Source organism: Labrus mixtus, chromosome 1, assembly GCF_963584025.1.
Source record: "Labrus mixtus chromosome 1, fLabMix1.1, whole genome shotgun sequence".
Taxonomy (NCBI): Eukaryota; Metazoa; Chordata; class Actinopteri; order Labriformes; family Labridae; genus Labrus; species Labrus mixtus.
In genome coordinates this window covers 22,809,879-22,822,241 of record NC_083612.1, presented here as the reverse complement: position 1 = coordinate 22,822,241, position 12,363 = coordinate 22,809,879, and the positions used below count along the sequence as shown (strand labels likewise).

The following is a 12,363-nucleotide window of genomic DNA, read 5'->3' as shown; positions in this document are numbered from 1 at the left end:
TCTGAGCAGAAATCATGAGTGTCTCAAGTGGTGGTAGTCTTCCGGTGTGTCCATGACTCAGTGGGATTCTGAGGCTCAGTTCCAGATGTACTCTTGTAAATTTGAATGAGGAGCATTTCTCAAAATCATCTCTCATATTTTACTAAAAGAAAATCTATTACATTACAAGTTCTGAAGATTAGCATTAAGACATCTCCCATTATTATTATTCTAATGATATGAAGTCTATCAATTAAAATTAGCTAGATTGACATTTTATGGAGGTACAAATAACACACACACATTAGAACAGATCGTGACTCTATTACCATTTATTGTTTGTTCAATAAGGTACATGACCACTGATCCATTATTTATTGACAGAATGCAAAACATGGTAGTATAGGCAGACTTGTGGCAACCCCCACATTTGTAAATGCCACTTGTGTAACACTCTCAATGACAGACACATTCAGTATATCAGGAAGTCTGAGAAAATATGAAGCATGTGTATACCGCATTTCTTTATGAACCGTCTAATGTTTACCTCAATCAGGAACCCCACTCACCTTATCAACCAAACAGAGACATTTGTATTTGTACCAAATATAAAGACTCCATTGTGAAAAGGTGGTTAAGAAACAGGATGTTCTGGGGCCGTAGTGGAAAAACAAATTGAGGAAATAGTTCAGGGTATTGATCATTTTAATCTTCTGAGTTTACTTCTCTTTTGGTCTGTGTGCTTGTTTTCAATCAGGTGTTAAACGGAACTTACTGAGAGACTGTTGACATGTGATAAGATAGACACCTCAAACAGTTGACAAATCCTGCTGAATAAAGGGAGTAAAGTAATCAGGAGACTACATTACTGAGTGATTGATTAGCTCAGATGAACAGCCAGCGGTGAATTGATTAACTGAGGGACAAAGGAAAACAGAATGCGCTCCTAATCTTGAAACAAAACAGTGCTTTCAAGCTCATAAAGTGCTATAACCCAACCATTGAAATTAAAAAGAACTCACATTTCCTACAGGCTTTCACAAGACAACAGCAATCTCAACTTCCATGTTAAACTTATCTGCCTTAAATTATCCACAGTTCTGTTCTTTGATGTTTTAGAGTGAGTGGCAGGGGAAGCTGTTCAGTGAAATGTTGAGAAAAAAAAAAAAAAAAGAGAGAGAAACAAACTAAACTGTTTATCAGCAGCAGCCATTCCAAGTTAAAATATCCAATCAAGAAAATGTTTAACTAAATAAATCTTTTCTAAAGGTGGAATGGAGGAGACAGAATAAGTGACGCACAAAGCTCCTTTTAACACGTCTGCTTTGATTTTGTAGCTTCCTCGGCAGGATCCACTCTACTTTGTGACTGCATGGATCGCTTGTGCCAGGTAGTTAACGTTCCCAGAGGAAATGCCTGCCATTGAGATTCTGCCATCCTTGGTCATGTACACTGAAAACTCCTTTGTAAGGCGTTCAACCTGCAGGACAAATAAACAAATCCACACGTCAATATTTAGACAACAGAAAAATCACAGCAGCAGGCTGAAATCAGTTACAGTTTCTCGAGCAGCCTTTTCTTCTACTACTGTTAAACATATGAAAGAAACACAAATTATAGGTTATATCATATATGTATTATTATTAGATATTTTCACTCCTCAAATATTTATTCTCCACTTTATTGAAGTGACTATGCACTAACAACTTCAATCTGCTCACAGTGCCGCCCCCCTTCAGCCGTCTTTAACACTTGAGGGGAATACACAGAGGGAGTTGTCTGTTAGTTTATCGATCGTTAATGCTGATCTTCTACATATGAAAGAAGACAAGTAAAACATTGGACTGCATTAAGTTTGACTGCTTTAAATACTTGTCAGGTCTGAGTTGACTCTTCAGTCTGGAGAGACAGTCCGTCATGCCTTGTATCCAAAATTCATTGTGTAGGACTGATTACCAAGTCTGTTTGTTGTTAGAAGTTTTGTAAATGCTACTTATTGTAGCATTAGCAGTATTTCAGAGGATGTAATTTAATGCAGATACATTTCAGTATGTGTAAATCTGTAGTTTCTCTACATAACTGAGGGGACAATTACACTGCATGACGTCAGCTCTGTTTCAGATCACAATTGCCAAAAATCACAAAACAAGAAAAGAATTAAAATGAAAGAAACAAACACTTAATTCACCTAATCTGCAATGTGTGAAGTTGGGAATGACCATAGTGATCAGGGTAAGGATTACTTCATGATGAATTCATCAATAAAGTTTTTTTTATTATACATGGTGGAGGACCTTTCAACGCCCACCAGGGGGCAGCAGCAGCCCACCATTTAGTTAAGCACTGTTCTACTCTAAGAAATGTTGAGCTGAAGAGTTAGACTGATAGGAGCCTAGAAAACTTATTTCAATCAGTAAACCCTCAGTTAGTCAACTTTTTTTATTTACAAACACTGTATGAGATGTACAGAGAGAAAAATCAATCAACCAGGTATTTATTATTTGTACCAAGTAACAACTCCAGAATATGAGCACTCTCTCTTTCTGTACATCAATCTGTTGAAATACGAGGTTTTTCCTTCCACTTCCACGAAGAGCTGATCAAAGTGAAAACACAAGCTCTTTGATGAGAGGAGGCAACTCCACTGATACTAAATTATAATATCAAAGTAAATGCTCCTGAGTATGTGTTTAATTAAAATTAATGTTACCATTTTCTAATTCAGTGATCCAAGCTGGTGAACTTTTTTTTTTTTGTGCCTTTTTTAATTGAGAGACAGGACAGTGGATAGAGTCGGAAACCAGGGAGCGAGAGCAGGGAATGATATGAAGGAAAGGAGCCACAGGCTGGAGTTGAACCTGGGCCGCCCGCCTGGAGGAGCACAGCCTCCATACATGGGGCGCGCGCACGCCACCAACCACTGCGCCACCAGCACCTCAAAAACAAGGTTTTTTGATGCCAATTTCTTTTTTATTAGTATATCGTACAACATCTCAGGAATAGTTTTAACATCCTAGGGAAAACAATGAGCTAGCCCAGCCCAACCAAAAATCTACCTATCAGCACCTTTAAAGCTTACTCATTTATACATTATAATCGTTAATGTATTAAAGAAACTTTGAACAGATACCACACAACAAACATTCCCATGAAGTTACTGATCTCTGCTGCAGCTTCATTTTTAATAGACAGATATTAGAGCTGGATTGAGTTTTTCATTTAAGTATTTACGTACAATTTTAATTATGAAAATTAAAATTTTTGTTCCCTGTGGTAAAATAAGTAGAAAATGTAAGTGTACCTGTTCTGGTTTGAGGCCAGTGAAGCAGAACATCCCGATCTGATCAATAACGTGCTGCCAGTTGTTGGAGGAGCCCTCCTTCTTCAAACCGGCCACCAGCTGTTCTCTCATCTTAATGATACGATTAGCCATACCATGGACCTCCTCAAGCCTGGGATCAGTGACAGCACGGAGACAGATCAAGAAATCAGTGAAAGAGGGAGATTTGAGCCTTTAGAGTTTAAAAAATACAAATAAAAGCACATACCACAGTGAGTACAGATCTGGTGTGTTGAGAATGGTTGAAGCAATTCGGGCACCATTCATGGGCGGGTTTGAGTAAATGGGTCTGATGAGGATTTTGATTTGAGACTCGACCCTCTTTGCCTCCTCTGCATCGCTACACACCACAGTGAAGCCTCCAACACGCTCACCTGGGAATAATAACATACACATATTTACAAACTCATTTCTGACAAGAGTTTGTGTAAAGCTGCTGAAACTGATAATCTCATCATCATGCCTTAAACCAAGTTCAATAACGAGGAGAAGGCATCATGAATGAATGAATCAGCACAAAGCATAATTATGGACTCACCACATTGTTAGAATTGAACAGTCAGATAAACATGTTGTATATTTATAAACAGTAAGGTGTGTTTTAGAACATTTTGAGTTTATACATGACATGAGTAGACATCCAAAACAGATGAGCCTTAACCAGTTTGTAAAGTGTGAATGGTGTCTCACTGTGACTGAACTTTTTTTATAATGCTGAATATCAATGTTCTTACATTATTAAACAGTTTTTTTGAATTCTTAATTATTATTTGCCCAATGAAAGCTGGAGAGAAAATCCTGAGTTAAAATCGTATAAATGGCAGTGATAACCAATCAAGTGAAGATTAACTTCTTTGTCTCACATTATGCAGTGATTTTAAGACTTTTGTTACTTTTATTCCTTCTCTGTGGCTTGCATAAAATTAACTCTAGCTACAACGTATGTTGATGTAATGAAAATTGTTTCTCATTATGTAACATACAATTTTATTTCAATAGATTTTGTTGCATGGAAAAAATATATATATATCACAAATTACAAAAAGGTTAAAACCTACTAACTTTAAGTTATCATAACTTATATTTAAATTTAAAAAAAAAGCTGACCATAGAGCCCCATGTTCTTGGCAAAGGACTGGGACAGAAGGACGTTGTGTCCCTGCTCGATGAAGTAGCGAACAGCCCAGGCATCCCGATTGATGTCTCCACTGGCGAAGCCCTGATAGGCCATGTCGAAGAACGGGAGCAGATTCCTTTTCTACAACGTGAAAAAAAGGAGAAGGCAGATAGGAGAATAATGCAGACGGACATGACTTGTTAACAATGTGTCAAGAGATAAGAGATAGATATGCTACAGGTTTTATCATTGAAACTTGAACTGTCAGAGACATCAGACTACGACATAAACACGCCCTGATATTTTCTCAAAACGGTAAAGTGCAACATTTTCACAAATCTTAACAGAGAGGATTCACACTCACCTTGACAAGGTCAGAAATCTCCTTCCACTGCTCTGGCTTTGGGTCAACACCAGTGGGGTTGTGAGCGCATGCATGCAGCAGGATCACACTCTGCTCTGGGATTTTCTGTGGCAGAAAAATATTTAGTCAACCCTACAACATAGATAACAGACTGTGAGTTTGAAGGCTTCCCAAAACAAACCACAGACCAGGTGACTATGTTGAAAATAGTTAACAACTTAAAAACGAATCAAACTGAAAGTCAGGTGTTGTCTAGGAAATGAATTAAATACTCTTATGATTATGTTTTCAATTGAAAATAAAAGATTCTTAACTTCATCATTTATCCAATATCATCTAAAAAGAAACTAGCTGTCAGAAAACCCTGAGTTTTTTTAATCATCTCCACACATATCCCTCCGTCCTCCTCGTTAAATCATCATTAATGTCTCACAGAAATGTCTTCAAGAGCTCCTTTAAAGTCAAATCCGCAGGTGGAAGCATCGTAGTATCTGTATGCTTTAAGCTGCATGCCAGCGTCTCTGAAGATAGGTGTGTGGTTTCCCCAGGAGGGTTTGGGCAAGTACACATCACGTGGGCCTCCATGGAATCGAGCCTGTGACAGAAAGAGAAGATCTGGTGAGATGACCAGACTGAACTGAAGGTTTTGTTTGTGCTAAGCGACGAAATCGAGAAGTCCTCACCAAGAAGTTGGCTCCAATGCGCAGAGATCCGGTTCCTGAGATGGTCTGGACGGTGATGTTCTGTGGGGAGGAGAGAGTGTTCACATCTATTTGGGCTTTAAACTGTCACCTAGGTTTAGAGGTTTAAACAACACTCAACTCACCCTGCCGCTCTTCAGGACCTCATTATCAGCACCGAAAGCAAGCTGGGCGCAAGACTTGGTAAATTCTCCCAAACCAGTGATGCCGAGGTACTCCTTATCCAGCTGCTTGGATGCAATAATAGCCTCTGCCTATAGTAAGAAATCAACAGGGTTTAAGACAAAACAACTGTCCTTGATTGGTCCTAGAGGTTGACTTTACAGCTGTGTGATGATGCTTTGTGCCTCATGTCAACTAATCACTTATCAGGAGAGAAAATCTAAAACTGTGACAGTGTGTAGGCAAAAACACTTGTTTACCTAACATTTTTTTCTTTCCCCAAGTTTGACTTTTTTTTTCTCCGCACTCACCTATAAAAGGGAGTTGTAGCACAGGTGTTACTGTTGCATACTTTATTGTAGCTGTTGTAACCTCCAGTTTCTTTACAGGCCTGTAACTGTCTGCTCGCAGCAGCATATGCATTAAGTTTTGCATATAAATATTTTTGCTGGTTGCAAGAAGCATTACCTTCTCATCTGGTTTTATTGAGAAGTTCATCAACGACTATTCGACATCGACTTGACTATTACCACATGACTGTAGCCTTGCAACCTCTGACTGGTACTACATGCTTTGTATAACATACATGAACGTTTAACACAAATCAATAGGCAAACACACATTCTCATGGTTACAAGGCAACAAGAAAAATCATTGACATGTATGTTTGAACCCAAATTAAGTGAATGCTTAGATATTCAGGAACGCAGAAGGGTTTAAGGGTCACAGAAGCTGAGCTCAAGATGACAAGCAAGAACGCAACAATTAACAATCGAATGACCTTAGTAATCCCTCCATTTCCAAAATAATAAAATCACGTAATAGTGGTGTACTACGGTTCTTTTGAGCAGTGATTCTAAACCTCAGGGTCTCGACCCCTACAGGGCTGGTTTCAGGGGTTGAGCTCTTAAAAACAATGGGCCTCATTCAGGAACCGTTCTTAAGAACAAATGTGTTCTTAAATCCTACTTACGAACTTTTCAAGGAGATTCTGGGATTCAACAATGTTTTGTGTGATTTGTTATTTGGTAAGAACAGAATTTACGAACACTCAGGAGCACTCTAATGCACATCTGAGTGCTGAACGGCTCGGTCAAAATGACTGGTTATTGCATTTTATTGAAATCTGCAGTGGTATAATATTATAGGATTTACTTTTAAATATTTTGTTCCATAATTAATACAATACTTAACAGTGGTCTTAAAAAAAAAAAAAAAAAAAAAAAAAACATAGACATTTAAATTCACTACATTTATTTATTATATGAGTTTATTGCATCCCATGTGTCTTTTTAGTGTGTGTTCCTGTGTAACCATTACGTACACTGCTGAATAAAACAGCTTGTTTTCTCCTGACCTCCACTTCACAACAGATAAAGTTTCTTCTCCGTTAGGAGTCCAGTGCTCTGTCGGCGCCATCTTCCGCACTCTGTAAGGCATCTCCCCAACATTATTTTTTGCTACCACCAGCATTTCTTTCTATACGTCTGCAGGGCCCTGCACTCATCCTGCACTCATGCCCTTTTATGGGCATTAGTGGGCAGTTACCTTTGCTAATTGGGAACAACAGGCACATGCTTTCAACTTATGGACACAAGTAGTTAAAAACAGCTGCGAACTAATCAGTCATTTAAGAACATGTTGGTGAATCTGACGGAGAGTCTTCTTCTCTCTCTCTAACTGTCACTTGGTTATCGTATCTCCTCTGACTCTTGATTAAAAGAACAAGGACAAAAGTTGCATTTACAAACACTAAAAGCAAGGAGGCTAAGAAATCAAGCTTAGTGAATTGCGATGTTGGTCGGTCAATCAACTCGTGCTCCGCTCCAGGCTTCAGCACCACACTGTTACAGGAGGTAGTGAATAACAAACAGGGTACTCAGTGCACAGATGTTCTCAGGTTTTAATCGGTTTCAAGAACACACAATGAAAAAATAAATTAATAATCTGTAGCAAACTGAGAAATGACTGGACTGTCACTTTATTGTGTTATTATTGGGGGTCGTGATGCGAAAAGGTTGAGAACCACTGCTTTTCAGATTTCGATCATAACTCAAGTTCCTATTATGATTTTTTTTTTTTTTGTGCTTGGACTGGGTCATACCTTGCGGACACAGCTGAGCACGAAGGGCTTGCCCTGGTCATCCCTGTAGGCTCCCACCCCCAGGTTCATCTTCTTGGGGTTGGAGTCCTTCTTGAAGGCCTCGCTGACTCCCAGGATGGGATCTGGGGGTCCCATCTGCACTCCACCCCACCATGAGCTGCAAAGACACAAAATGATATGAACGTTGATGTGGGCGGGATGACAAAGAGTGGAAAGAGTCAAGAGTTCACTGAAAACTTCATCGGAGTGTACAGCACTAAAGAACCGATTTCTTCTTTACAAAGGTCATGACATGTGCTACTTAACATTACATGGCATTAGGTGATACTGGTTACAGTAATGTGATGTCCGTCTGAGCCGTGCTAAGTGTAGACTTAATGTGTGAGCTTAACTCCTCGTGACCTGAGAAAACACCGACATAAATGCACACAAGAAACACATGCTCAGTGGGCACTCGATGTGTTTCATGAAACAAACATCCACTCACAGGGTCCAGAGTCCACAAACAAGAGTAACAGATAATCTGGGCATAAAAAACACTGCTTATGTAGTTACTCCTGCGTTCACAAAGTCCCAACTTCTACCATAATAAAAGAACAACAGTATGTGTAATTTCAAATAATTACATTTATGAAAGCCCTTTTTTTAACCATGTGTTACCCTTTTTTTACTCTTTGCCAACTTCTTCAATTCAATAATCAAAATAAGTTGTGTGTGTTTCATGCTGCTCACTGCCAGACAGAGTTATTGAAAGCTGAAAAGTTGTGTATATATAGTTTTTATTCTCATAAACGGACTAACTGTAATGTTGTTAATAAAACATTCTGACAAACAAACCAATTGAGTAACACCTGTGCAAACACAGAAGTTAGAAAAGAGGAAGGAGTAGGTGTTAAAGACACTCCGACCTCATGACCTCTTGTCTGGCACAGTCTGTAGCTCACCATGTGGATGGCATGTGGTAAGGCTGTTTAAATACATTTAAACCAATTGTGACTTGCTACTACAACATAACATCAAATATTTCATCAGGTTTCATAAGAATAACTTTTAAAACATTTCAATCAGATGAATTGTTTCTTTCTTATTGAAAGTCTTTACACTGGTGTAGGTGTCAATATAACATCAAATGCAACAATTTCTCATAAAATATAATGTCAAAAAAGAATGTTTCTAGAGAAAATATTGGTATATGATGGCAAAAGCATACAAGGCAAAACACCCAACACTTCAGGCACATTAGCACAAATGTTTCAGGCTGTAGTTATTCTTTGAGTGATATCCTGGAAAAAAACATCTGAGTCATCTTCTGCTCATAGTGTTGGTCATCATGGTTTAAAGAAGCCAAAAAAGAAAAGATTCTTTGAGTGATTATCTCAGTCAACATTATGAAGAAGATTATTAAAATACTTTCCCCGGCAGTCAGTTAACAGTTACAAATAAACTGCAAATTGTTTTCATTGGTGTTTAAAGGCTTGTTAAACCAGCTTACGGCTTTGCAGCTGGATATTTGGCTTCTATGTTATAAAGGACTGCTCAGCATTTGATATATTCTTATCATTGTAACCTTCTGTTCTTTAGACGAACACATTAAATGCGTTCCATCAGAAATCTGTTTGATTAATGAAGGTTGTTGCAAGTTGTGACCCTCGCTGCACTGCTGCTCACACATTGTCTCAGGTTTCTTCTACTTTGTAAACCATCTAAACTTTGCAGCTAAATTTAGGAGGGAACACTTTGCAAAAGGGCAAGAGTCGCACATACGCTGTCCAATATAATGATAAGAAGTACGGGCTCTGGACTCAGTTCATACTATTCTAAAAATAGTTTAGCTTCACACATTGAGGTACAGTATTTAATCCTGAAGCACAGATACTTCCAGCAGTAGATTTCACATTTAAAGCCCTAGTTTACAACGCAATTCAATGCAGTGATGCAAAACAGACATGCAATGCAACGCATGAAACATGAACGAACACATTTGTGCAGCTTAGAATATAAAGACTGTGTCAGACATGAATTACTTCCATAAGTAAATAATGTACGCTGTAGTTTAGTGAGCTGCTTTATGGTGTATTGTAAATGCTGTTGTGACAATTATGCTATAAACTTTCACAGATCAAGATTAGATAAGATATTGTTTATACAGTGTAAGTAAAATAGTAATCTACTAGTAGATAAATATTTCTATGGCCATGAATAAAGTAACTCAATTAAAAAAAAACATGTTCTATACATGGTGCAAAAAGGAAATATTGAATTTATTGTTGGAGTTTTACTTGTGAGGAGTAGTGACTATAGCAAAGATGCTACAGAAAGTAAGTCCATGTGGGTTCAATGGATTTTATCGTAGCTGCCATGTGCATGTACACAGAACCTTTGAACAGCTAAACTTCAGTATTTATACAAACATCAGAGACTGGCATGTTATCAGTGATCAATAGACAAGGGGCCTTGTTCATGTTACAGGGCAGAAATAAAAGGTGTTTTCCTTTCCAACCAAATGCTATTGAAACAACTGGTTGATAATGCTGGGGGGAAACCTATTATATTTGATGTTATTCTTGAAACCAGACAATGCGTTTCAATATGAGACATGATGAGGAACAAACGCTGTAACACGCCCACACACACAGAAACCTGATAGCAATAGCACAAACCAAACCCAAAGTTACAGCAATGTGGATCAAAAAAAATAATAACAAATACACAGAGAGAATTACAAACAACGTCAACATTTACAAGAGCTACATATAACATTTTGTCTGTAAATAAATGCGCCGAAGTTAATCTAAACAAATTTGCCCTCCAAGCAGACACTGAAAGGACAACTATGGCTACGTTAGCTGCTATAAATCAGCCAATCAGCGAGCAAAAGCGGAACACGACAGCCAATCAACTCGCAGGACTTCACCGACTACGACAAGTCGCTTAGCTCAAACTGTACGGGGGGGAAGACAGCTTTACAAATCGCGCTGCCTGCAAATCCTTGAGAAAGATGCCTCAGAAAAAAGGAAACAAGTCAACGACCCCGTTTTAAAACTGTATTATTTGTACCACATCTTCACCTGACGAGCCACACACTGACGATTACTTCTACACACCTGCAAAGGGATTAACTGGGACGTCTGACAGACCAGCGTGACTTTCACCGGTAACGACCCATCAGTTTTACCTCCATCAAGTTACCTCTAAGGTCAACAAGAGGATGTATATCACAACAGGTGCAGTCAGTAAATCTGTGACGTTTACCTACAAATCTAAATTAACATTGAACTGTGCTCACGCCACACTAGTTCACCTCACACACCGCGGCGGGCCTATAGAAACCATTTGACCCCTGTCTATTTAACATAGCTGATATAAGTGAGATAATCTCAGAGCTGTTCAATCTCAGCATGAGCTTGATTGCTGAGTGAACTGTTAACATTTACCCATAAATAACGGGTTTGACTGCTGTTCAAATTAGAAACTGATGTCACGTCACGCTGCTACAATACCCAGACTAAGTTACTGTGCAGGAAAGTCTCTATGTCCTTTGGTTTCGAGCGTGTAATTTCTTTGTATTTTACCTGTTGCGGGTGGAAAACGCTCCCAGGGATGGGGAAATGTTTCCCAAACAGAGGATCACCTTGTTTGACTTGAGCAGGGCCATTGCTGTGCTGCGCTTGGGAGCTGAGCCTGGTAGGATGTGGACGGATGTGAAGGGCAGGCACGACGACGACGACGGCGCCACGCTGCTTGTACGCGCTGACGTCAGAGGAGCGGTAGCATGAACGTTTTATAGAAGGTGAGTGAGTACGTCACTAGTTAGATCCATTTTCTTCTTTTCACCTCTTCAAGACAGCTCTTCTCTCTTATCTGCAAACAGCTTGCTCCTGTTTTTAGTGCTGGTGATTCTGTTATGTGGATTGATGAGCTCTGTATACATTGTTTCTATATTATATATCACTATAGAAGTAATTCATGTCTGACACAGTCTTTATATTCTAAGCTGCACAAATGTGTTCATTCATGTTTCATGCATTGAATTGCATGTCTGTTTTGCATCACTGCATTGAATTGCGTTGTAAACTAGGGCCGGTGTATCTCTATTAACTCTAACTATTGCATCTATATCTGCATGTATATCTGCATCTCTAGGTGGGTGAGGGAGGGGTTGGTGGTGTGGTAGAGCTCTGTGTATGTGTGAATGTTAATGTCGTGTATGTTTTCTATGTAATGTTTCTTTTTGTCTTTTCATTTGTGTAAGGGACCCCCTTGAAAACGAGATGGTGCATCTCAAGGGGCCATCCCTCCAATAAAAATGTCAAATATAAAATTTCAAATACATTAGACCCACGACGAAGGCCTGAAATTACATTATGACTGCTAATCCTTAAACTAAAGTTGTTTGGAGAATGCAGCAAAGGAAGGAGAGGAAAGCCCCAAACATAAATCCAATAACATTTTGTTTATTTTAATTTTACTCATCAATTCGCATAATGATGTCTTCATGATATTAAAAACGTAAGAGGTATTAAGACGTATAAAACAGTATGTTAAAAAATCGAGTCATTAATTTAACTCGTGCATTCCAAAAATTGTGCCTGAATA

The 12,363-nt window shown here is 38.7% G+C and overlaps 1 protein-coding gene across 1 annotated transcript; it reads right to left on the bottom strand.

Moving 5' to 3' along the window:
- Nucleotides 1–296: 296 nt before the first annotated feature.
- got2b (glutamic-oxaloacetic transaminase 2b, mitochondrial) lies at nt 297–11,500 on the bottom strand. Its single transcript, XM_061045766.1, has 10 exons — nt 11,340–11,500; nt 7,768–7,924; nt 5,627–5,755; nt 5,484–5,543; nt 5,234–5,395; nt 4,801–4,905; nt 4,427–4,577; nt 3,528–3,693; nt 3,281–3,431; nt 297–1,459 (listed from the first exon to the last, which is right to left on the bottom strand). Exons 1-10 carry the CDS (start codon nt 11,420–11,422, stop codon nt 1,337–1,339), a joined length of 1,287 nt encoding a protein of 428 aa, XP_060901749.1. The 5' UTR covers nt 11,423–11,500; the 3' UTR covers nt 297–1,336.
- Between the last annotated feature and the right edge of the window lie 863 nt (nt 11,501–12,363).